The 27312-nt window shown below is 42.8% G+C and overlaps 1 protein-coding gene across 8 annotated transcripts in view; it reads left to right on the top strand.

Moving 5' to 3' along the window:
* The window catches only part of LOC126337896 (protein couch potato-like), a 163917-nt gene that overhangs the window by 105051 nt on the left and 31554 nt on the right, over positions 1-27312 (top strand). For 6 of the 8 annotated variants that reach the window (XM_050001507.1, XM_050001510.1, XM_050001509.1 and 3 more), the window contains exon 6: positions 12791-13002. In XM_050001507.1, coding sequence (XP_049857464.1) covers positions 12791-13002 — 212 coding nt within the window. Of the gene's footprint in view, positions 1-12790; positions 13003-23972; positions 24012-27312 lie in introns of all 8 variants that reach the window. The other 2 variants (XM_050001514.1, XM_050001513.1) reach the window with 1 other exon arrangement.

Here is a 27312-nt window from a genome sequence, read left to right on the forward strand (position 1 = left end):
AAATTAATCTTGCGTGTCGGTAAATATTTTACAAAAGTCGTCATCAATTTGTCATCAAGTCTGTAACAGAAAGCAGGATTAATGGGGAATACTATATCTTCACTATTATACTATGTACCGTATATGCCAAGACGTAAATATAAAGGAAGGAACATTTAACCAGCAACGATCTACGATGTTCTCCTGAGGTAGATGCCCCAGTTTCCCGTTCCCGATCAATACTAAGGGCTACCCAAACAGTGATGTCATGCAAGGCGAAGTAATCGGTCATCATCTCCAACCACCGGGAGGTTTACATTGATATAACACAACATATTAGGATCTTCCATGTGTTTCTCATCTCTCTCCCTCCCCCCCCCCCCCTCTCTCTATCTCTCTCTCTGACACACACACACACACACACACACACACACACACACACAGGCGCGCGCCCACAAACACCTAAAATCACAATTTCTTCTCGTACCAAATTTACAAACATAGAGCTTCTCACTCTAATAACTTTTTGTGAACAAAGCCATTTAGATTGCTTATTATATTACTTTATTTATAACTACGTTTCGCCAACTGCCATCATCAAATCGAACCTAAAACCTGTGAAACAACGTTCAGTGTTCAGTTCAATAAAGCGTATCTACGTTCTGTTGAATTTAGCTCGAAGTTGTTTTACACACTCTAAGTTTGGTCTGATGACGGCAGTAATCGAGATGTCGTTAAAACTAAAGAAATAAATTAAGCAATCTGGAGGGCTTTATTTACAAAAATCCGCAATGATCCCAGACGTAGCCAGGAAATATGCTTAATTAACAACAATTTTTTACTGAAAATTATAGTTTGGCGCTACATGTTTCTCGATTTAGCCGCGAGTCTCTAGAAAGCAGGATAGGCAACACACAGCATAACTGGTCGTATCTTGCCAATCAACACTGCGAAATCTAAGTTAATCCTTTCCTGGATTATTTTAATGAAGCGGCGCTTAGGAATTCCTTCTACCTGTTCTCCGCAGATTTCTCGTCAAAGCTGTTCTTACAGCACCTTGCACTCGTTTGGAGACCCAAACAGGTGACCTGTGCGGAAATAATTGGGAGTGCAGGTAACTGACTTATTTGACGTAAAACCCGGGATTCATTACGGTGGATTTATTAACGAAGACCGAAAAACAGTTTACAGTTAAACAGTTGAAACCTTTCGTCATACAAACCACAAGAAATCGAGAACATTTGTAAGACAACTGGTACAGAGAACAGACTCGGCTTATAACCTATCGCTAATTGAATAGACTGGCGCTAGCAAAAATCTCGCATACACTTCTCATAAGCTCGTAGCTTTTAGTATGTCATCGGTTGATGAATACTTTTCATTTGTTTTCAGATTCAATGGGTTCATTGCATAGTGTATTGCAGTATCAAAGCTTTAACGAGAAAAAACAAGCATTATATCCACCCTCCCGGTTCACCAGTTTTGGTGCCGAGTGACTTTTTTAAATTCCAAAAATAAACGTCCATATGAAGGATCTTTACTTCGACGGCATAATCTGTATTCAAGCATTCGGTTGAACAACATCGTTGTATGAACGTGCTGTGCGTTGTACTCAAGTGAGGTGGGAGGTGGGGGAGGTTAATTGTAACCCTTGAATCACTAAAACCATCTTTTCTTTGTTTTTTTTAATCCGGTCTCATAAGAGGGGGTAAAGGTTACGCACAATCATCCACCTATGAGCTAATTAGCGTGATGTCACCCACGCCCACTCCAATTCCAACAACTTTCCCTTATATTATAAACAAGACCAGAAAAAGGAATGCTAATTTCGAACAAGACTTCACTTCATCCTGTTATTTTATTACATTGTAGTCATAAGATAACTCAACACGCAAATTTCATTTTTGTAGCATACTATAAAGCTTTACGCCCACTATATTAGTGTTGTTCAAATGAACACCTGCATTAGTACTGTTCACCGTCCATATTTTCTCATTTTTATAGCAAGCGAATGATTTATGGCTTTTGCGTTTGCTTGTAAATAAAATTTCATTAAATCTAAAATAAAATTACTCTGTCTAAAGTTGTGTATCACTAACTTGTACTTGTTTATCTTACGGTTTTTGGCCCGGTTATTACAGTTAAATCCTTTTGACGATTGTTAAAGTAACAGAAAAGCCGCATACTGATGGTGAGTGCGACATCATAATTTTAATGTGAAAAGCATTTTCTGACTACCACACGTTACTGACCTCTGAGTTAATCTGTTTGGAGAACTGTGAGCGTCCTGATAAGATATGTTTACAACTGCAGTATGTTTTCATTTGTCACGATCCAGTCGATACTAGACGACCAACGCAATGAAATGAAATCACTCGTTAATCATCCACTGGGGGTCGTACTTCACATTTTAGAAACATCTGTGAACAATCCCTGAAACTGGTCAGTAGCGGGAATATTGATTCTTTAGAAGGTGAGATTTGTGGTTGGATTTACAAGCTATACCCCACGGAATATCAACAGCATAAGATAGTTTATAATGAAATGAAGAACATTGAAAGGAGAGGATTGTAACGCTTTGTTACGTAGTCGGATTGTAACGCTTAATTGCATAGTCAGACTGGAATGTAAGGAAATATACGTTGTAATCTGCCTCTCACAAACGGTTAAATATATTGAAACAATAATTTTGACAAATAATAGTACGCCAAAAAATTAGTCTTTATCTGTAAGTTTAAGGTAGGTAACTCTACTTCGAATTTCTAAAACAAAATGGAAGTAAGTTATAGGAAAAGACGGATACTACACAATGCGTATAAGAATCAAGAGGGGATAATAAAAATGGAAAATCAAGAACGAAGTGCTCTGATTAAAAAGGGTGAAACATGGGGTTGTAGTCTTTCGTCCTTACTGTCGATACACCAAAGATGCAATAAAGGAAATAAGCCAATGTTCAAAATTATAATTAAAATTACAGTTAAAAGAAATCAGTAAGATTCCCTGATGAGAAAGATATCGTCAGTGAAACTGGAGAAATATTATAAGACGTTTTGAATGGAACGAACAGTCTAATGAGTACAGCATATGGATTAAAAATAAACTGCAGAAAGGCGAAAGTAATGTATGGTAGCGGAAATGAGATTAGCGATAAACTTGACATTAAAATAGGGACGACGAAGTAGACGATAGCGAATTCTGCTACCTTGGAAATAAAATAGCACATGACGACGAATGTCACAGCATTTTATGGTAGTTAATCTTGGCCTGTGGGAAAATAGGAAAAAAGACGATCGAAACGTCTTAGGATGTGATGCTATAGAAGAATGTTGAAAATTGGGTGGACTGAAAAACTGGGTGGACTGGCAAGAGAAGGAATGAAGAGGTTCTCCACAGAATTGGCGAAAAAAAAAAACATATTGCAAACACTGACAGAAACAGGGACAGGATGATAGGACATGTGTTAAGACAACGGGGAATAGTTTCATTGGTGCTAGAGGGAGCTGCAGAAAGGAAAAACGGAAACTAGAAAACAGAGATTGGAATACATGTAGTACGCAACTGAGGACTTACGGTGCAAGTGCTACTCTGATATGAAAAGTTTGGCACAAAAGAGTAATTTGAGAAGGGCCACATCGAACCAGTCAGAGCGGTAATGCCTCAAAAAATAAAAATAATAAAAATAATCTCCAGTTTATCTCGCCATTTGGATTCAAAAAGATCTTGATCATACCTGACACGTTAAACGTATTATCAGCTCTTGAGACAACAGCAATATAGAAAGTACACTACGATCACGTTATGTATATTATGCTCAAGATGGTTGAGCTACAACGGTCTGGAACTACAACAAACTTTCGGAGGTACCGTTGCAACAAGGTCCCCTATAAAAGGATTGTGTGGAATTTGTCGCAACAGACGTGACGCGTAAGGGCATTTCACTTACCTCAGATTTGAATGCTACCGATCGCATCCCTGCACTTAAAGCGACGGTACGTAACGGATTGAAAGAAGAGAGGGAATAAACGCGACAGTGGACAGGTCGCAAAGACATGTCGTCATGACAGATCGTGGTTTCCGGAGTGGACTTAATCGTCCAGTCAACGAATGAAAATTTGGAGAACAAAATCGTGTACTCACAAATTTTTGAACAGTGGTGGGAGGGAGTGTCATTAACTACATACAAAAAATCGGGTAGGTTCAAGGATCATTTTGTTACGTTTTTCCCGAATAGTCTTAAAACATCGTGTTTTAGCCATAAGTTTGCCATTACAAAATTAAACTACATTAAATTTCTTACAAAAGATCTTACATATTTTTCTCAGGGATTAGTAGTTTCCGCTAAGCAAAGGATAGAAAAATCACCGTTTATTAAAATTAGTGTTTCAATGCTACAAACTTACTGTTTACTGTTAAATTAAGTGAGTTAAGAACAAATATTAAATGTGTGCACTACGCCTTTGTAAGTGCAGTAGTACCGAATTGAGGGATAAATTGAGTTCTGGGGAGGGGGGCGGGGGGGGGGGGGCGGGGAGGAGGGTGGAGACCAAGGGGGTGATTGGTAGATGCACGAGGGAAGATAGGTCTCCTGACTGTGGTCACGCACTTGCGTGCTTCATGATCTGCAGACTGAAGTGTGAGCATGTGACTGCCCATTCTATCCGTCCCACTGCGGCGGAAGAAGTAACTGTAGGGTTTTTGACAAAGTTTACCGACCCTTCGCACCACGCCTTATGGATCGCTGGCAACGCAGTGCGCAGATGTGTCGGAGGGGGGAGGGAGTTGGGTGGGGGGAGGGGGGGGATCTTATGGGACCAAACTGCTGAGGTCATCGGTCCCTAAGCTCCTTACACACTATTTAATCAAACACAGCCATGCCCGAGGGAGGACTCGAACCTACGACGGAGGAAGCCGCGCGGACCGTGACAAGGCACCTTAGACCACGCGGCGGCGGCGCGGGGGGGGGGGGGGGGGGCGAGGGGAGGAGGTTACTTTTTCACAGAGTGTGTTAACATTACATGGACTACAGATATGTGACACTAGTACACTGAAGCTCCAAAGAAACTGGTATAGGCTGAGCATTCAAATACAGAGATATGTAACCAGGTAGAATACGGCTCTGCGGTCGGCAACGCCTGTTTATGACAATAAGCGTCTGGCGCAGTAGTTACATCGGTTACTGCTGCTACAATGGCTGCTTATCAAGATTTAAGTGGTGTTATTGTCGGTCCACGAGTGATGGAACACAGCATCTCCGAGGTAGCTATGAATTGGGGATTCTCCTGTACGACCATCTCACGAGTGGACCATAAATATCAGTAATCCAATACTAATTCTCCGACATCGCTGAGGATGGAAAAAGATCCTGCAAGAACGGGACCTACGACTGAATAGAATCGTTCAGCGTGACAGAAGTGCAACCCTTCCGCAAATTGCTGTAGATTTCAATGCTGGGCCACCAACATGTGTGAACTTGCGAACCATTCAACAGAACATTATTGAATTGGGCTTTCGGAGCCGAAGGCGCACTCATGTACCCTTGAGGATTGCACGACACAAAGCTTTATGACTCGCCTGTACCCATCAACACTGATATTGGACTGTTGGTGACTGGAAACATGTTGCCGAGTCGGATGAGTCTTGTCTCAAACTGTATCGGGCAGATGGTCTGTACGGGTATGGAGACAACCTCAAGAATCTATGGCACCTGAATGTCAGCGGAGGACTGTTCAAGCTGGCACCAAACTCCCCAGACATGAACAGTATTGAACATATCTGGGATGTCTTGCAACGTGCTGTTCAGAAGAGATCTCCATCCCCTGGTAATCTTTCGGATTTATGGACAGCCCTGCAGGATTCGTGGCGTCAGTACTACTTGAACATATCTGGGATGTCTTGCAACGTGCTGTTCAGAAGAGATCCCCAACCCCTGGTAATCTTACGGATTTATGGACAGCCCTGCAGGATTCGTGGCGTCACTACTACTTCAGACATTAGTCGAGTCCATGCCACGTCGTGTTGCGGCACTTCTGCGTGCTCGCGGGGACCCTACACGATATTAGGCAGGTGTACCAGTTTCTTTGGCTCTTCAGTGTAATACTAACCCAAGAAACGCATACGGATAGAATTGATGTAAAAATCTGCGAACTGTTCTACGGTGTTAAAAGAGAAATTGATTCTCAGTCTTCCTGCACGGCAACTGCAGTGTTCTTCCGCGAAAGGCAACTTCCTCCCACCACAAGCACTGCTCGCTTTTCACTTTTTCAGACAAAGTTCACACCCTCAGCATTTCTTGTTCAGTTCTCTTACCTGAGCAGAGTAAATAGCTTCATTAACGTCTTGTTTACGTAGTTGAGGTATTTCCAGTTTATTAAATGACTAATTATTTGCTGTTGTTAATTGGGCTTTAAATGTTAAATATTTCCTATAAACAGAGCCTGAGAAGTGTGTAATTTGTAAGTTTGATGTTGGCAGTGACCTCTGTAGCATTGGTGGGAAAGGGACTGGATTGGTAAATGTGGTATCTTGCCGTGGCTACCGCTGATAGTGGATTGCAAAGCCATATAATTCTGTTGTAGGCACTTGGTAGTGAATTAATGAATGATAAGAAAGGTACTGTACTTCTCTCACCATTAATTGTGTTACTAGTGGACTGCATAAATCTCTCTCGTTGAGCAATTGCTGTGGTCTGCACATAGCTGTGGTCTGATTGAGTGCGACTTATCACGGACAAGCGTAGAACGATGTAACCTGGTGTAATGCGTTGCCTGACTTAAGATGAAATATTTTAGATTCCGTAGTAACTAGGTGACTTGCTTCAGCCAGCGAGGAAGACAGTTTAAGCCACTGAGCCTCTTCAGAAGGTGCGAGAGCTGAGGCTGGGATGATGTACATTTGTAACCGCTCATTTTGAGAAAATCGTTCCAGTCTGTGAAAGTGGTTATAACGAAATCAACATGTCGAATTCATGTTGATAGCATTTTACACTTGGGATATGCCGTTCAGTGTGGTAGACTGTTGAGAGTGCCAGCTGTTGGACGTTTTTCATATAATATCTCACTTAACAACTGCTGGTAAGTACTCATTTCATAAACTGAAAGTAACTCCACTGAGTGAAGTTTTTTTGTCTGGTCATGTAAGAGAACTGGACAGGGAATGTGAGGAGATACGTAGGTCTGTAACTTTAAAACACAGCAGCGTTCGTGGGGATGGATGGAGGATGGGGAAGCCGCCTTTGTCGGAACAAAGCTACAGGAGGACAAAAAAGCAATTTCCCCTCTAGCAGTGCAGAGCAATGTGCAGAAGTTTATGTAAATTCTGGACATACTCGTTTTCTTTTGCCTTAGTATCAATAGTGCCTCATTTGTAATCCATGAAGTGTTAACGCACTTTGTGGAAAACACCCCACGACCACATCTGCGCACCGCATTGCCAGTAATTTGTTAGGCGCGCTGCGAAGGGTCAGTATAACTTCGTGCAACACCCTGTAGTAGCTTATTGTAGTGTAGTGAGGGAGTTAAGAGACCTGGCGGCTCCTCTTTTTGCCGATCTGTGTAGGAGGGAAACACATGACTACAATCTGATGTCCTACCTCCTCTCGCGCTTCTATCCTCATCCGCATCCCCTCTACCCAGTTTTATCCCTAAGCACAATTTATCCCTTAATACAGCTCTACTGCATTTACACGTGGTACACGGATTCAATACTTGTTCTTAATCCATCATTTAACAGTAACCAGTAATTTTATACCATTTAAATTATTTTAATAATTGGCGAGTTTTCCACCCCCTGCAACGTGAAAACTGTTAGTCCTGGTGCCCCGGTATTCACTTACTGCTAGTGTCCATATTACACATAATCTCCAGTGTGGATTCATTCGTTCCACTCTCTCTGAGTGTTACAACCGTCACGAACTTACGACTGCATTTGTGGCAGCTGAACGTCCATTTAATAAAGTGTTGCCTGTAAGCTCATATTAATTTTATCCACCTTAAATGATTATTTTAGAAACTTTGCAGGTGAGTCAATAATGATTTACAAATAAATGTGTGATAGCTTTACCAGTTATGTTTTCCCATGCATAGCACAATGTGTTTCAAGACTTTATTCTCATATACTAGTGCTGTTGGTGTTTATAGCACTTTTAATGTGGTGTCTGTGTGTTTTCCCTGCAGTCATCTCTGTGTTATCCCTGCAAACGTAAAATTTAATACTTTGCAAAATTAGATGGTAAAGTTAAGTGATTATATTTTTGTAGATCTACTTAGAGCTGTTGTACCTCTTCTACCATACAGAAATCCTCATGTCGTTCATAATATGGTTATTTGCATGATATAATAATACAAAGATAATGTGACAGTATTGCTTGCCAAACAGTCAGTTACACTCATAGACAGATTTCTTCTTTTCTTCATTTGCATTGAAGTATCACTTAGATCTACTACTAACAACAATAATTTAAATGAATATTGTGAAATTAAAAATAAAATTTAAATACGGCAAAATGTTTATAAATTATTAATATATTAAACATATATATTCGTACATTATAGTACACATTTTACACATTCTACATTATATTAATGTATTTACATTAAGATATTTGTATTTCGTAAGATATTTACAATGCGGTTAATCTACGGAACACAAGAGTAATACCTGAAAAATTGGATTTATTACAGTTGTTAAAAGCAAGGGACATATTAGAAAAATCGGTGTATTCACTCCTTATGAGCTCCAGCTTTCATGATTTTCTCGTCGGGGCACTTTGCGAGAGATATGGAAAACATATGACAGAAAGAAATACGTACCAGCCTGTTCTTTGAATATATGCTCTGAGAACTTCAACAGTAAACCGCTCCTTGATGAACAACGCCTTTTAGCATATGTCGATGGAATTTTAGCTTTCGCGCTTACTAAACTCTCCTGACACGAAAGGCTTTGCTCTTCGTTGGGTCTTTTGTACCTATTCAACCTGGAAAGGGTCCAAGATGCGTAATAATTAAGAATTAGTCTTACAAGCGCTTTGCAGAACACTTCTTTTGTGGAGAAATTACATTTCCTTCATATTCTTCCAGTGACTTTCAGCCTGGAATCTGCTTTTCCTACAGTCAGTTTCATGCGATCATGCCATTTTAGGTCCCCCAGGTGGTTACTCCTTTGTTTATTGCTGTTGTTTTAGTTTCCAGTCATTTATCGCTCATAGCGTACATAGTCGTATCTCCCCATCATCGCAACCGAAATGTATTTAATTATACACTATTACAGACTTTCTCAGGTTGCAATTATTGGTGCAGGGCAGCCAAAACGATTTAAGACCTTCCACATAGCTTCTCAGGGCACTGTATCAAAGGCCTTTCCTAGGTCATAGAACACAATTATTAAAGGATTACGTTGTTTCTTGCACTTCTCCTGCAGTTATCCTGTATAGAAGACAATAACAATTGTTCCTCTGAAGAGGCGAAATCGGTGCTGAGGTTCAGGAAGTGTAGCCTCAGAAAGAGCGTGCAGGCTATTCAACAGAATTCTAGCAAACATGTTACCAGTCACGGAGAGCAAAGATATGCCACATTAATTAAGTCGCCTCTTTTAAGGATGGTGACAGTTGGTTCCTCATGTCACCTGGTACTTTATAGGTTGCCCACTTTATAGGAAACCGAGTTTGGTTTTTTAGAGCACGCCACCACTCTGGATGATCTCCAAGGAGATGCTATCAGGCCCAGGTCCCTTCCTCGGTTTTATGTTATCTGGAGCCTTGGTGAATTCATGAAATATCTGTGGGACTGACATACAAAGTTAAACTGTGTTCGAGAAATTCGTCAGCAATAGTAGAACTACAGTTTAAGAGTGAGCTGAAATGCTCTTTACAGCGATTCATGATGTCCTGACTGTGAGTGAAGATGGACTTGCAGTCGGCTGCTTTCTGAGTTCCTGATGACTAACGGACAAGCCCACAGTCCTCTTTATTCCTGCATAAAAACTCCGCAGGTTCCTGGCATCTGACTGACTTTGGAGTTCCTTAGATTTTTGTTGCCACCAGATGTTCTTGATTGTTCTTATTTCAGTTTGACATTTCTGCCTTAACTCTTGAGAGTGTGTTTTCTTTTCCATGCAGGATGGATCTTGCGCAAGAGATAGGCAAGCATCCCGCTCGACACTTATGAGGTTCTTAATCACTTCATTGTTGTCGTCAAACCAGGCACTTTTCTTCTTTGTATCAAAACAAATGACTCCTCTGCAGTCTTCTTGATCGTGTTTTTTTAAAGTAGACCGTTCCCGTTCAACATTTGTTGTGTTAACTGGGATGTTGCTAAGTCGCTCCAAAAGTGTGTCTTGCAAGAGAGAGCGAACAGTTTCATTATTGTTGTTGAACTTTCTCCTAGAAGGATTTGAGAAGTGTGATAGTGGCTTACGATGGACGAGGATCCTCAGAGGGCTAACTAGCAGTTTGTGATCAGTCCAACAATCACTGATATTCCGAACTGTTTTTGTGTCCAGGATGTCTTTATCGTCGCGCCGCGGAGTTTTGAGATAGTCACTAAGATCTTATAGCGGTTAGGTAAGCGGAACTGCGTATTAGTGATAAAAAGCTCATGCCCTGCTTAGAGACCTAGAAGTAACAGCCCATTTGCATTACACTTTCCGCCGCTTTGATTATCCATAGTATTTCCCCAAAAACCATTCTCTTTTCCCACTCTAGCAATCACACCTAGTAACAAGTTAGTATCCTGATGAAAACATTGCTCAGCTGATGGTAGAACCGGTTCTGTGTATCCTCCTGACTGCCTAAAGTGGGAGCATAGCCAGATACGAGGGTGACAAAGCTATCTACAGCTAGCGGAATTCGAAGAGTGATTACATTGTGAAGAGATAAAGTATTTGTACATTAGTTTGTTTTAAATCAACTTTTTAAACCATATCTGTGGCTGGTTGGTGGTATAAAACCTATAGTTGAAATTAAGAGTCCAAGACGGTCTGATTAACAAAGATGGCGGCCTACAACTGAGTCAGGAGTGGAACCATGTACTGAGCCGACAAAGGGCAAGGTGTTCGCATTCAGTGAGGTTCGCAAACGGCGGTAGTTGCCAGGCAGGCGTCGCCGCCCCCCCCCCCCCCCCCCCCACTCAACGCGGCGGCGACATGGGCACTCCACATGGAGAGATGGACGAGGTAACAGCCAACGTACGTAGAACACCGACCCGAGCAGAGCAACAGTCATCAGAAAGATGGCTACAAGTCTGTCTGACGAAATAAAGTGGAGAACACACGACGTGACACGTGATAATTCTAAACTACTGGCCATTAAAATTGCTACACCACGACGATGACGTGCTACAAACGCGAAATTTAACCGACAGGAAGAAGATGCTGTGATATGCAAATGATTAGCTTTTAAGAGCATTCACACAAGGTTGGCGCCGGTGGCGACACATACAACGTGCTGATATGAGGAACGTTTCCAACCGATTTCTCGTACAAAACAGCAGTTGACCGGCGTTGCCTGATGAAACGTTATTGTTGTGCCTCTGTAAGGACGAGAAAAGCGTACCATCACGTTTCCGACTTTGATGAAGGCCGCATTGTAGCCTATCGCGATTGTGGTTTATCGTATAGCGACATTGCTGCTCGCGTTGGTCGAGATCCAATGACTGTTAACAGAATATGGAATCGGTGGGTTCAGGAGGGTAATACGGAACGCCGTGACGGATCCCAACGGCCTCGTGTCACTAGCAGTCGAGATGATAGGCATCTTATCCTCATGACTGTAACGGATCGTGCAGCCACGTCTCGATCCTTGAGTCAACAGATGAGGGCGTTTGCATGACAACAACCATCTGCACGAACAGTTCGACGATGTTTGCAGCAGCATGGACTATCAGCTCTGAGACCATGGCTGCGGTTACCCTTGACACTGCATCACAGACAGGAGCGCGTGCGATGATGTACTCGACGACGAACCTGGCTGCACGAATGGCAAAACGTCATTTTTACGGATGAATCCAAGTTTTGTTTACAGCATCATGATAGTCGCATCCATGTTTGGCGACATCGCGGTGAACTCACATTGGAATCGTGTATTCATCATCGCCATAGGCGTATCACCCGGCGAGATGGTATGGGATGCTATTGGTTACACGTCTCGTTCATCTGTTGTTCGCATTGACGGCACTTTGAACAGTGCACGTTACGTTTCAGAAGTGTTACGACCCGAGGCTCTAACTTTCATTTGATCCATGCGAAACCCTACATTTCAGCAGGATAATACACGACCGCATGTTACAGGTCCTGGACAGGCCATTCTGGATACAGAAAATGTTCGACTGCTACCCTGGCCAGGACATTCTCCAGATCTCTCACCAATTGAAAACGTCTGGTCAATGGTGGCCGAGAAACTGGCTCGTCACAATACGCCAGTCACTACTCTTGATGAACTGTGGTATGTGTCGAAGCTGCATGGGCAGCTGTAGCTATACACGCGATCCAAGGCGTATCAAGGCCGTTATTACAGCCAGAGGTGGTTGTTCTGGGTACTGATTTCTAAGGATCTATGCACCCAAATTGCGTGAAAATGTAATCACATGTCAGTTCTAGTATAATATATTTGTGCAATGAAAACCCGTTTATCATCTGCACTTCTTCTTGGTGTAGCAATTTTGATGGCCAGAAGTGTATAAATGAGAATATACGCTTGAAACGTGTTGTGGTATGAATGAGAATGTTGTGGAAAACTTCGTTATTTTACTTAGTAGAAGGTAGGCTGCGATGAGACGAGAGTAGAGGCGCGCCGTGAGCGGCCGGTGTGGTGTGGTTGCAGCCGCCGATGGCGATGGCGCACCCAGCTGCGGCCGCGGCGTTGACCTCCATCCACGCGTCGCTGCCGCACTTCCTGCCATCGCCGGCCCTCGCGTCGCCCGTGGGATCCTCGTCGTCGCAGCCGGGCGTCAGCAACGCCCCCTGCTCCACGCTGTTCGTCGCCAACCTGGGCCAGTTCGTGTCCGAGCACGAGCTCAAGGAGCTCTTTAGCAGGTGCGTGCCTCTACCTACACTAACTCACCAAATCCCTACACCAGACTACATTTCTTATGTGGCCTCGAGCACAGAGGGCAGTACGAAGGTCATTCCGAAACTAATGCCACCCATTTAATTTCGCGGAAACTACAGGAGGGGACAAATAAAACTGGCTCATAAAATAATATGTGCGCCTGAAGATAGGCCACCCAACTTGCATCATCCGCATCTGGCATATGGGGTCAGGTGGGTTGCCTACATTAAGGTGCACGTAATATTCTTACGGGCCAGTACCCTATCTCCCCATTCAGAATAGTAACAGAAAGTACATAGTGACCCAAAAGTATGCTGACATTTGAAATTTGAAACTCCACGGAAAAATTTAGGTAGTGGAGTAAAAATTCACACACGTTATTGAAATAACGTGGAGTTTCATTCAAGCCAAAAAAGTATATAATGAAATAAAATGCAACCAGTTGCATAAAAGAAATTTAATTTATTTTACTGGGGGAAGGTTATACCTATCGCATTATCTACATCCATACTCCGCAAACCACCTGACGGTGTGTGGCGGAGGGTACTTTGAGTACCTCTAACGGTTCTCCCTTCTATCCCAGTCTCGTATTGTTCGTGGAAAGAAAGATTGTCGGTATGTCTCTGTGTGGACTCTAACCTCTCTGATTTTATTTTCATCGTCTATTCGCGAGATATACGTAGGAGAGAGCAATATACTGCTTGACTCCTCGGTGAAGGTATGTTCTCGAAACTTCATCAAAAGCCTGTGCCGAGCTACTGAACGTCTCTCCTGCAGAATCTTCCACTGGAGTTATCTATTATCTCCGTAACGCTTTCCCGATTAAAAAAATAAATGATCCTGTAACGAAGCGCCCTGCTCTCCGTTGGATGGTTCAAATGGCTCTGAGCACTATGGGACTTAACAGCTGTGGTCATCAGTCCCCTAGAACTGAGAACTACTTAAACCTAACTAACCTAAGGACATCACACACATCGATGCCCGAGGCAGGATTCGAACCTGCGACCGTAGCAGTCGCGGGGTTCCGGACGGCTCGCCTAGAACAGCGAGACCACCGCGGCCGGCTCTCCGTTGGATCTTCTCTATCTCTTTTATCAACCCTATCTGGTACGGATCCCACACTGGTGAGCATTCAAGCAGTAGGATTCTTCCAATGAGTCTCAGTCTGGCATCTGCTTTACCGACGATTAAATTTATATGGTCATCCCAATTTAAAACACTCCTAATGCCTACTCCCTGATAATTTATGGAATTAACTGCTTCCAGATGCTGACCTGCTATATTGTAGCTAAATGATAGAGGATCTTTCTTTCTATGTATTCGCAGCAATAAGATGCATGTAGCAAAATGCGATGTTCATGTGCTTCATAGTGTATGTACAAAATTTACGTAAAGAAACGAAACAACAAGTGCAGACATCATGCCAGAACAGGAGCTAATCATCTTGTAGTTCTCAGAGGCGCCTTGGCTCAGTTCGCGCGGCTCCCCCCGTTGAGAGTTCAAGTCCTCCTTTGGGCATGGGTGTGTGTTGTCTTTAGCGTAAGTTACTTTAAGTTAGATTAAGTAGTGTGTAAGCCTTAGGGACCGATGACCTCAGCAGTGTAGTCCCATAGAAACTCACCACAAATTTCCGAAGTTTTCCAGCTTCTTTATACAAATTTTGTACAGACACTATGAATCACATGACCATGCCATTTTGCTTATAGTTGACACTCGCGAAGTAATGCGATAGTTATAACATTCTGAAGACGGGCACTAGGTGCTCGAAACCGGCAAGGAATTTTGTGCAACTATTTGCTCATTATTTCATTTTATACGGCTGCAGGATGGTTAAATACTGACCAGCCAGGTTAGCCGAGAGCGCTAATGCGCTGCTTCCTGGACTCGGGTAGGCGTGCCGGCCCCAGATCGAATCCGCCCGGCGGCTTAACGACGGAGGCCGGCATGCCGGCCAGTCTGGATGTGGTTTTTAGGCGGTTTTCCGCATCCCACTAAGTGAATACCGGGCTGGCCCCCACGTCCCACCTCAGTTGCACGGCTCGCAGATGTCTGAACACATTCGCACTATTTCATGGATTAGACTAGACACAGATAGTTGGGGCACACTAATTCCATCCCAGGGGGTACGGGGTGGCGGCAGGAAGGGCAACTGGCCACTCCTTAAATTAACCTTTCCAAATCCGAATAACCATGCCGACCCTACGTCATTGCAGGAAAACGGCACAAGCGAAAGAAAGAAAGACAGGATGGATAAATACTAAGCCAAAAAAGGTACACAAAAGACCAATAGATGGCGCTTCATATGATACAAGAGCAGTTATTAACATAACAATTCACTTTTAGCAACGACGATGTTCTTTATAATGCTCCACATATCGTCCGTCATTCATCAACAATAACTGTGGTCGACGGACAATATTGTGAACAGCACTGTGCAGCATATCAGTAGGTACGGTGAGGAACTGCCGTCAGAGACTTTCTTTCAACATCCCTAATGAGATCCGGCGATCGTGGTAGACTTGCAACTTCAGGTAATCCCACAACCTATAATCACACGCATTGAGGTTTGCGGACCCGAGAATAATGGCGGCTCAACACACTATCGTCACCAAACGATGTTTGCAAGAGATATTTAAAGAGTATGGCAATGTGGGGTGGAGCGCCATCCTGAATAAAAGTTGTAACTTGCAGCAGGTATTTACCACCCAAACTGGGCATGATGTGATTCTGTAAAAGATCGGCATACCCCGCATCCGCCACGCTGCCAGTTTGAAAAGCACTAGCAGCACCCGCATTTTCTCGAAGAAAAAGGGTCCAATCACGATCGATGTAGTAAATCCAAAGCACACCGCGACTTTCTCGTCACGCAATGGAGTTTCTACCACAGTTACAGGATTCTCGATAGCCTAAATTATGCAGTTGCTGGTGTTCACTGACTCTCTGAGTGTGAAATGGGCTTTGTCGGTCCAGCGTCATCTGTTGGCAGGATTTGCACTTGCTTTTGTTTACGATACAACCCCATGTCATTTCAGGCATCTCTGTCAAGTTTTACCTCTCTACCTGTATTATTCCGTGAATTAGCGCATTTACAAATGCTTACGAACTTTCGGATTACCCTGAACTAGAGGAAGATTTTAGGAAAAGCTGTCATTTTCCACATAATCATCACCGTTCGTACTGAACTTTTCCCAACGGTGAACAAGGGCCTGTGCGCCGTGCTCATAAAAACCTGAACCATGTGGCACTATCCTCTGTCTTCCTGATTTTGCGACAACACCAGCAGGTTGAAAACCGTGACTGCGTACTCCACCTGTCGTAGGCTCAAACGGGCCGAAGTCGCAGGGTGTTCCACGTGGACTGTACAGTGGTCACGATAGGACAGTCCAGTGAAATTCGACAATGAGCTCCGTGGTAGCAACACTGTTAAAGGACCTTGTGTTATCGTGTGCCAAGTGATAGTTTGGCTTCTTTTCTAACCCGACATTGGAAACTCGGGCATTCAGCCGTTATAGTGTCGTCTTGTAGTGTTGTCAATTAACTGTTCTTTTAGGCTCCGTTGCACGCAAAATAACTCTACCCGTCCAGAAGATGTTCACGTCATTTTTCATGCAGATAACTGTGTCTTGAACTTCTTGTTTGTTGGAGAATTCGCATGTCGCCATTCTATCGACTATTTTCTTGATTCCAGCTTATTGCAGTGACACCATGTCTCATATCCGCTGACGACATTTTTTTCAAAACTTGTCACCTTGAGCCTAGTAGTTGTCCAGTTGGTCACAACAAGTTTTCAGTCGATCATTATTTTCGTGTCTTGTAAGCAATTGCGGGACTCATCTCGCTCACACTTTCCGGTAACAAACGCCGCGAAACGTCTCATCTAAGGCATTACGGCTGACATTTAGGTGCGCATACATTTCTGTGTCGTAAACCGCCAAACATCACGGCTGAGTTGCACAAGCTGCGACATCGTCGCGAAAAAACAAAGTGACCCGTATATGTAATAAGTTTCCATTAATTTACGTCTATGGTCACAATCTTTTCTGTTTAACAGATTACCGGTTTCGGTCTTTAATGACCATCGTCAGATATGTCAGTAATTTGTTTTTATGAGACAGATCTGATGATGGTCATTAAAGACTGAAACCGGTAATCTGTTAAACAGAAAAGATTGTGGCCATAGACTAAATTAAAGGAAACTTATTACGAATGAGTTGATCGAGATGCTATCAATTACGAGTGTTGGCACCTGAGTACAGTTCACCAAGGCACGGCTTGATGTGCATACCCTTTATGCCACTATTGAAACGCACTACCCACTGCATCACTCATGTCTACTCTTTCGTCTCCATATACCTTTAGCGAGCCCCGATGGATTTCAGTTAGCATAACTTGTTCAGCAATGAGGAATTCAATAACATATTTCTGTCCGACGCGTACATCGATGCCAGATTGATTTTAGGAATTCACTCGCTGCTGCTATCTGCCACAGTAGAACGAAACCAAGTGGATGTTAGCGGGAAGATACAAAAGTTACTACTATAGAAACACAATCTGGCTCGGACACTCAGAAACAACACAAAAAATTAAGAGGCATTACTTTGGGAATGACCATCGTACTATACTCGGTTCTATAAGACAACATGGACACTCCACTGATATGATGTAGGTCCATCTTCGGCGTTCACAACCACTACTAGGCTGGAAACTGATGCACATAAAGCCTCAATTGTGGGTATACGATTTCGTATGATTCATAGTAAAGGAACTGTTTCAATCCTCTGCAACATGTTAATGGGCCCTTGAATGTTTTTCCAATAGTTAATACAGTAAGGTTAAACACTGTTCCGGACTGAAGCGGAGCCAAGGCCAGTCCTGGAGCGAGAGGAGGAGTGGGGGAGGGGGAATGGGGGAAGGGGGGAGGGAGGGAGGGGGTAGCCAGGGGGACACAGTTGGTTAGTGGCTCACTCCCCCCCCCCCCCTACTCCCTCCAAATATTACTTCCAGTCACCACACTTTTAACGTGCCACAGATGCCTGGGCTTTCAGTAATAATAGCATTAAAATAGAGACCATACTCTAATACAATAACAGTAATCTGTGATGCATCTGAGTTTAGAGCTGCAATAGCAACTTGCTCAAATAACTTCGACAACTTCATAATTTACACGACATAAAATCCAAGAGTGCACTCCGTGGTATCAGTGTTCCAGTTAGCACTTCGATTCTGAACATATATCTGCAGACTGCTTCTTTCAGTCGTTTTCCTCCACGTTCGAGAAAGTCAACCTGTCTATTTTCTTTAGTGAAGGGTCTTCTCTTTTCTGTCTTGGCAACTTCCTGTCTTTTCCGGTTCGACCTGCTGACTCAATAAAAACGTTTGTTCTTGATGTCAGGTGTGGTCAACTTCGAACGAGTACTTTCTTCTGTCTCGGACGTTTTCTGCAGTTGAACAGCCTGTAACACCTCAGACATGCGGTTGGAAAGTATCCTACGATCCACACAGTTTGTAATTTTCCACAATACCTTGCCATTTTTAATTTTCATGCAACCTTATCCTCCTAAAGTTAGCTGAGAAATTTGGAAATTAATATACGTAAAAATACAAACCCTTCCAGTAAAATTACCCTTGAAGTGTATGGGCGAGGGTCGTGACGCCCATACCGCAATCCCAGCCCCCACTTTCTTCGATCCGTGCCTGTAGTGGTAGTCTCGGACCCGAACCCAGAACCTTGACTTCCGATGACAATCCTCCTACCCACTCAGTTATCCAGGTGCGACTCACGATGCGCCCTTAAAGCTTCACTTCTGCCAGTGCCTCTCTCCTATATCTACTTTCTTCAGCATAGCTTGCTGTACTTCCACTTTTGGAAGAAAGAATATACAGTCAACAGGACTTTTTTAGATTGAAAAACAATCATTCCAATTTCACTTCCTGGATCATCAGCCAAATCTAAAACTGTAGATTTCAACATCTCACTGTCTCCATACGCTTTAAGAAAAAACTGTCAAAAAGTTTTGTGCGTTATTTCTTGGAGTAGCTCTTCTCTTGCTTGCTCTCTGTCCTTAACTTCTCTATCCCGAACTTATTACTACAATCGCAATGCCACTTTTTTCGTCTCTTACGCTGGTAATAAAAATTACGTTTATGGTAGAAAATATATTTCTCTGTATCCTTCTTCGCTAAAATACTATATTTTCATGGCGTGTTTGTAACAGCAGTAACCAGGCTTCGGTTTTGTAATCATGTCAGAGAATTCTCAACCGAAACGTCGTTGCCTTGCGACGTATGGACTAGGACTTGGTTTTTCCGTGATTTCCTTTAATCGCTTCAGGCTAATGCCGGGATATCCTTTGAAAGGACACGGTCGATTTCCTTCCCTATCCTGCTCTAATCCGATTGTACTGAGCCTCTCACTACCTCGTTGTCGACAGGACATTAAACACTAACCTCCTTGCTTTTTTGTGACATAAATGAAAGAAGGAAGACGTCCAGTTGTCTGACGGCGAGTTTCACGTCCTTCTTTCTACATGACCAACAACACAGATAAAACACCTCACAGGACTGCCACGCAGTTACGTCGTAACCTAGACTTTTGTCGAACTGGCACGGCTTGAAAACCGAGCGGAAGATTCCGGCTGCCACTCATGTGCAAAACACTTCCTCTTATGACGTACTCGCCTTTCGTTGCGTGTATGCTTTGTCGCGGTATTTTTCGTTTAAGGCTGACTTTAGACGGAAATGTTTACTGAAGTTTTGTTTGAAACAAGCTAGGTGTGTCATGTTCATATACCGTAGCAGCTCGCGCAGTGCAACGTTTCGTATTAGTAACTTCCAAATTAGTCTTTATATTAGCCTTGAGTTGCCGTGAGGTATCAAACAGAGTTAATGAATACCCAGCAAGGGTAGAAAGGCTTTGCGATTAAAATCTGCAAACTGGAATGTTTGAGCATCGTCCGACATTACTCAAATATTTGGGCTGCTCAAAGTTATTTCACAGCAAATATTATTCCTGTATATAGAGGTACAACTGTGATGTCTAATATGAGACGATACGAAACGATTCGATAATGATAATACTCGTAATGATGTAATGTCGAGCTCAATGACAATTTTTATCTGCAGCATGAGCCATTTCTCTGCATCTTTTCCTGGTGCCATATATTACGCGCCTCTCAAATGTAAGTAAATATCGGTTAATGTATGCTCTAAGAATAAATCATTCCTGGTTAGAAATTTGATAGTGGTTTAAAGGTTGTTTCAAGAATTAAAAGTGCTTGAACTAGTTTGCATCTTCAGCAGTCTATTTCATCATTTTTTGCAGTTCAGAGAAAGCAGAAAGAAGAAATACGTCAGAAATGAATAAAAGCAATAAAAAAGTTTAAGATTTAAGTCTGACTGTTGCCAAAAGCATAGTTCAGTTACAAAACCATCCTTCAGATTACTTGAAAGTCATCTTTCAGTTATCCGATTAAGTCACATTTTGTTACAACTTTTTTCATGTGTATGTTTCCACAAACTGAGATATAGTAGCAATGCGCCTTGTCTGAGGCTTTCTCTTGAGTGATACGTTTCTGTTCTGCTGAATCACTCCTCATATTTCGAATTATTAAAACGGAATATGGAGGTACCGCAAAAACCATTCCTGGATGAAAAAACAGATACAAGTGAAAGACCATATTTCTGCCGCAAAAGCAGTGTTCTACAAGGCCACTACAAGTGAAAAGAAAACCTTTAGTGCGCCACAAAACATAATGAAAGAGGCATTTGATGTGTTTGTTTGGTTTTGTTTGCCTCATAGATTTCACAGACACTGGTTTTTGAAGACAATGGTAAAGCTCTTAAACCTGGACGTTGGTTTGAACACAGCAGTACTTTACAAAACGCGATCCATGGTATTGATAGAAGCCAAAGAAATGCATTAAAATTTGTGCCACGACCAGGACTTCAAACGAATCTCTTTCCTTACTAGGCAGGTGTGTTGAAAGTAGCATGTCCTTGCCTTATTCTAACTAGACTGACTCAGCCAGTTACAGGGGATCACGCAGTTCAACAAGGACGCTGAATCACAGAGCTACTTACCATTTTTCACATATACAAATCACTGCCAGAACTTAAAGATGCCTTAAGCTGGATAAAAAAACTCTTAGGACCAACCAAGGATTGAATCGCGAATTTTTGAAAGATGTGGAAGGAAATTATCCGTGTCCTTTTCAAAGGGACCATTCCGACATTTTCCTTATGCAGTACAGAAAAACCATGGAAAACCTAGGTAGGGACGGCGGAAGAGGTACTTGAACATGTTTCTTCCGAAGTGCGTGTTCAGTGACTGACACATAGAACAGGAATATCCACGGAGTGAACATTACGTGTACTGCGCAAGACGTCAGCATCACACTTAAATTCTTACGTGCTTCTACATAACGTTACGCTAAGACCGAAATTATAATATACACGCTACGCAAAAGAAATAAAGGATCATTTTCTCGAAACGCCAAAATTGCCACCCATTGCTTCATATAAGTTTGAAATTTGGCTCAATGGTGGGTACAGCCTTCCTCTGCAATGGTGCAGAAGCGTGGCAGGCACCCTGTGACGGCGTCAACCACGGGCTCACGAAGCTTCCAACATCGAAGTGTCGACACATGTGCAAAAAGTCGCAGTTCCGAAAGAACAGACACCATTGATGACCTGCAGCCGTCTAGAACGAAATTAGAATTATATATTAATACCTTCAGCTGCTGACGTGCATTGCTTCAGCTGCTGACGGGCATTGATATATATCAACGGGGCCAGGTGAAAATGTGATGTAGGGGACATCAAAACAAATATTTTTCCTTAATGTCATTTTTTCCTATGAGGAGTGTTTAAACCGGTAGAGAAAGATTTCTCTGGTGGCAAATTAATTAAACCAACAAAAATGTTTCCATTTTTTATGACCAAAGACAACACATTAACACAACCCAATTTCAATTACAGTAGATTTTCAAAAATGCCTCCGTTGACACGTAAACAAAGCTTACACCGTCGGATCATGTTCTGTCTGACGCGGGCAAAAACCCCAGGATTATCCTGAATTGTTCCTGCTGCTGCTCGTATCCGGGCAACCAGATACTCTTCTGATGCAACAGGAGTTGCATAAACAAGGTTGCGCATCTCTCCCCACATAAAAAAAGTCCAGAGGGGACATGTCTGGGGATCGAGCAGGTCATGGTACAGGCCCACCTCTGGCAATCCACGTTTCTGAGAACCGTCGGTCCAGGAATCGACGCACACGAAGACTGAAATGTGCCGGCGCCCCGTCATGTTGGAACCACATGCGTTGTCTTGTAGGGAGCAGGACGTCTTCTAGCAATTCTGGCAATGCTCTGGCGAGAAAATTGTAATAGTGCCTGCCATTTAATGGCCTAGGTAGCAGATACGGCCCAATTAAACAGTCCCCAACAACACCGACCCACACACTAACGAAGAACGGCACTTGATGAGCGCTAGGTTTTTTTTTTGTTTTTTTTTTGGGGGGGGGGGGGGGGGGTCATCAGTCTACTGACTGGTTTGATACGCCCCGTTACGAATTCCTTTCCTGTGCTAACCCCTTCATCTCAGAGTAACACTTGCAACCTACGTCCTCAATTATTTGCTTGACGTATTCCAATCTCTGTCTTCCTCTACAGTTTTTACCCTCTAAAGCTCCCTCTAGTACCATGGAAGTCATTCCCTCATGTCTTAGCAGATGTCCTATCATTCTGTCCCTTCTCGTTATCAGTGTTTTCCACATATTCCTTTCCTCTCCGATTCTGCGCTAGTAACAGTGGCATATGGGTTATCCTCACTCCAAACATGCGAATTGTGCATATTGAAGACTCCATCACGCCCGAACGTTGCTTCATCGGTAAGCAACACAGAGGATGGAAATGTAGGATGCATTTCACACTGTTCCAGGTACCACTGCAAATGCACTACTACACTGGTGGACAGCAGTTGCCTACAACTGAAGATCGTAATACGGCCTCTAACAACTGAAAAGCGTAATACGGCCTCCATTGGTTTAAATAATTCTCATAGGAAAAAATTACATTAGGCAAAAATATTTGTTTTCATGTCCCCTACAACCTCCCAGGTTGAAAATAATAGACTGCGTGAAAATAATACACTTGCTTTCTGTTATAATGAATCAAAGCATCCTACGGAAAGAATTCAAACGCTTCCACATTCAGTGTGTCCCAAATTAGTAAGTAGGCTTTACTAAAGATCAGATGCTGTAATTGTGGCAAACGGAAGTCCTGCAAGATAGTGATTGCATTTCTGACGCCATTAGAAAGATCAAATGTGAATTTCGCCCATATTGTATACTTCACAAACATTCGACGTCTCTCCGATTTGATGCGACGTTGAGAAGACAGTCTTGCACGAACTTTGGTTATACTCGCAAAATGCAGTTGTTTTCGCAGCATTGTTATCGTATCCATCTGAGATTTTAATGATTACTTATATTACAATTATTCATTCGTAGTATAAATTTTGTTGGTTTTTACTGAATTTCCCCAGGATGAAATAAGTTTTTTTCAGAAATGAATTTAATGATCACACGTTTTATCAGCACTGTTATAAGCGCTGCATCATTTCCACGATAATGCATGTTTATCCAGCTGTTATCATGCCAGACAAAAACCATTGAAACGGCAGATTAACATTCCTAAGTTACACGTAGACAGGTAAAAACACAAAATTGCAGCGCACAGTAATTAAGAGTGAACACAGGAAACAGCTATTTCAGGGAACCCGTTGTTCCGAAACCTACACCAGATGACTTTCTTGGTGCACAGTCTTGAGAATGTTGTAGTGCCTTCTGTAGCCTGCCTCACTGATCATCGAAAAAAAAAAAAAATAACTGCACGCTGTAACTGCACGATGTGTTGAATAACTAAACTAATGCAGACGTTTCTTTTGTCTTTGCTAGAGGCCCGTCTCCGAGACGTAGCCCCATGTTCTGACGCCAGTAAGTAGTCACTGTCTCTCTACACTCTGCGTCCTTGTGTGCACTTTGAGTTTGGGGTTGTGGTCGTCATTACACGGCTGTGTGTGCTGTGCACGTGTTTGACAATTCACTAGTTTCCTGCAACTTCTCCTTAACATGTACCGTTTTAGTGACAGCAAATTGAAAAAACAATGTTGAAATTTCCATTTGTTTTTCAGCACTACGGAATATGCGGAAGCAGTACACTGAGGTGACAAAAGTCATGGGATACCGATATGCACACATACAGATGGCAGTAGTATCGTATACACAACGTATAAGAGGGCAGCACATAAGCTGAGCTGTCATTTTTACTCAGGTGATTCATGTAATAACGTGCCCGACGTGATTACGCCCGAACCACGAGAATTAACAAACTTTGAGCGCAGAGTGGTAGTTGGAACTAGACGCATGGCACATTCCATTTCGGAAATCGTTGGGGAATTCAATATTCTGGGATCCACAGTGCCAAGAGTGTGCCGGAAATACTAAATTTCAGGCATTACCTCTCACCACGGACAACGCAATGGGCAATAGTCTTCAGTTAACGACCGAAAGCAGTGGTCTTGACGTAGAGTTGTCAGTGCTAACAGACAAGCAGCACTGCACGAAATAACCGCAGAAATCAATGTGGGACGTACGACGAACGTATCCATTAAGGAAGTGCGGCGAAATTTGGGGTTAATGAGCAGACGACCGACGAGAGTGCCTTTGCCAACAGCTCGACATCGCCTGCAACACCTCGTGACCATATTGGTTAGAGGCTAGACGACTGGAAAACCGTGGCCTGGTCAGATGAATCCCGGTTTCAGTTGGTAAAAGCTGATGGGAGGGTTCGAATGTGGCGCAGACCCTACGAAGCTAGGTTTACATGGAATGGTCCAACACAACCGATCATTGACTGGAAATAATTATGTTTGGCTGTTTGGAGATCATTTGCTGCCACTCAAGGACTCCGCTTTTATGAATGGCAATGCGCCATGTCACTGGGCCATAATTATTCGCGATTGGTTTGAAGAACATTCTGGACAATTCGAGCGAATGATTTCGCCAACCAGATCACCCGACAAGAATGCGATCGAACATCTATGGGATGTAATCGAGAGGTCAGTTCTCGCACAAAATCCTGTGCCGGCAACACTTTCGCAATTGTGGTCGCTATAGAGGCAGCTTGCGTCAATATTTCTGCTGAGTCCATATGCTACACCTGGCAAAAGGAGGTCCAACACAATATCTGGAGGTATCCCATGAATTTTGCCACCTCAGTGCATATTATTACCCAAAAAAGCAAAAATGAAAGCAAAGACAGATGAAGACCACATATGTATTTTCTTTTTTATCTTTTTCTGAGAACAGATTACATCCTTACTCTTCTACCAGAAGAGCACCGGACACCTTGAATCCTCGGCAGATTAACATCCAAACTCTTCAAAAGCATAGAGCTGTTATTCTTTTTTTAAATTTAAAGTTCATGTAAACATTAGGGGAGAAGTGCAGCAACAGACTGTCGCTGTCGATCAGCTGTTGTGTATTCAACGATGCTGAAGCCGAGTTTCCACATGCAACTAAAGTGACGCCACAGCATGATGGCTGATGCGGCAGTGGCATCGTACACAGCTGTTCCCAAACGATCCCGAATTTCTAGTTCTTCATTTTTCAGTAAAACGACAAATGAGATTATTCGGAGAGACATTCGTGTTGTCATTCTGCAAGTGACACTTTGATACTTGGCATCTGGTTACCTGTGATCTCTCCAGCATTTATGTCATGTCCTAAAAACTACAATTTTAATGTTCTTGTGTAATGTATTTACTCTGCCCTGAAGACTCACTCAAGAGCTATTATTTTCATTCAGTTAAATTATTTCGTGCAAGTGCACCGAAAGACTGTGTGATATTGATTTCCTTTACTAAAAGCTACGGTACACTCACAAGAAAACATCACCAACTCGACCTCATATTTCAAAGATCAAAAAGTACACTTGTAAGATATAAGCCCCAGCAACCGACTGCGCTTGAAATGTGGGCCCAGTTCTGATAGTTCGCAGTTTTGACCTCCTGAAAGAATAGTTTGTAAACTTTCGCACTCATCCGTTCTTTGTCACTCGCTCCTCCCCATCGCAGCAACCTATGCCCAAACACTATACAGTGGAGCGAGTAAGGGTTTATGAAATAATATTTTGACACTGGTAAGATGCTTTGTTCATTGTGTCAAAGTGTGCGGTTTCTAACCTGTAGCTTGGCTAGGTCGCCTTTCTTTGAACATTTTTATGCCGTGATTCACAAATCCAGTGTAAATGAAACGAAGTATTGTGTCATTAAACAAGTAGTGTATCGGTATGTTATTATTAACATCGCTGTTGGGCAATAGTAAGCTGGTGCCGTTACATTTGCAAGAGATGCGTTAGTCTTCAAAGTGATTGACATGATTAAACTGTAAATGACAAATCTTTTTACTCCATTTCATAATAACTCTTCAGTTGCTTATGTCTGTTCATTTTGATTTTGAGGAATATATAGTTAGCTGCACAGTGTAATGTAAGAACACTGTTGAAGTACCATTGAATGTACATGTCCCTGAGGATGACCACTTTGTACTCATATCATGTACAATTTTTCGCTACCGAGCAAGGTGGCGCAGTGGTTAGCACACTGGACTCGCATTCGAGAGGACGACGGTTCAATCCCGTCTCCAGCCATCCTGATTTAGGTTTTCCGTGATTTCCCTAAATCGTTTCAGGCAAATGCCGAGATGGTTCCTTTGAAAGGGCACGGCCGATTTCCTTCCCAATCCTTCCCTAACCCGAGCTTGTGCTCCATCTCTAATGACTTTGTTGTCGACGGGACGTTAAACAATAACCACCACCACCACCACCACCACAATTTTTTGCATAGAATAACATCTTCACTAACAAGGTTTCAAAACATGATGGGCAGATGCATCCACATCCCATCACCTCTTCCCTCGTCTTCGACTCCCCATGAATACAAGGGCCTAGGATGTCACTCTGCGGTACAAGATTTCACACTCGGGCATTATGCTACTACACTGGGGTGGAGCAAGTGACAAACAGCAGGTGCACATGAAAGTTTAAAAGCTGTACTTTCAGGTCACAATGCATAATACCAGAATTATGGCCCAAATTTTCGCACAGCATCGATTGTTGGTGCTGATAAATTTTAAGTGTGCTTTCTTTCTCAGTAGTTGGTGTTGATGTCTTGTTAGTGTGATTTTTTCTTCTTAAAATATGAGATCACATGGGTTATGTTTCCTTGCCAGTCTG

This window comes from Schistocerca gregaria, chromosome 1, assembly GCF_023897955.1.
Source record: "Schistocerca gregaria isolate iqSchGreg1 chromosome 1, iqSchGreg1.2, whole genome shotgun sequence".
Lineage (NCBI taxonomy): Eukaryota > Metazoa > Arthropoda > Insecta > Orthoptera > Acrididae > Schistocerca > Schistocerca gregaria.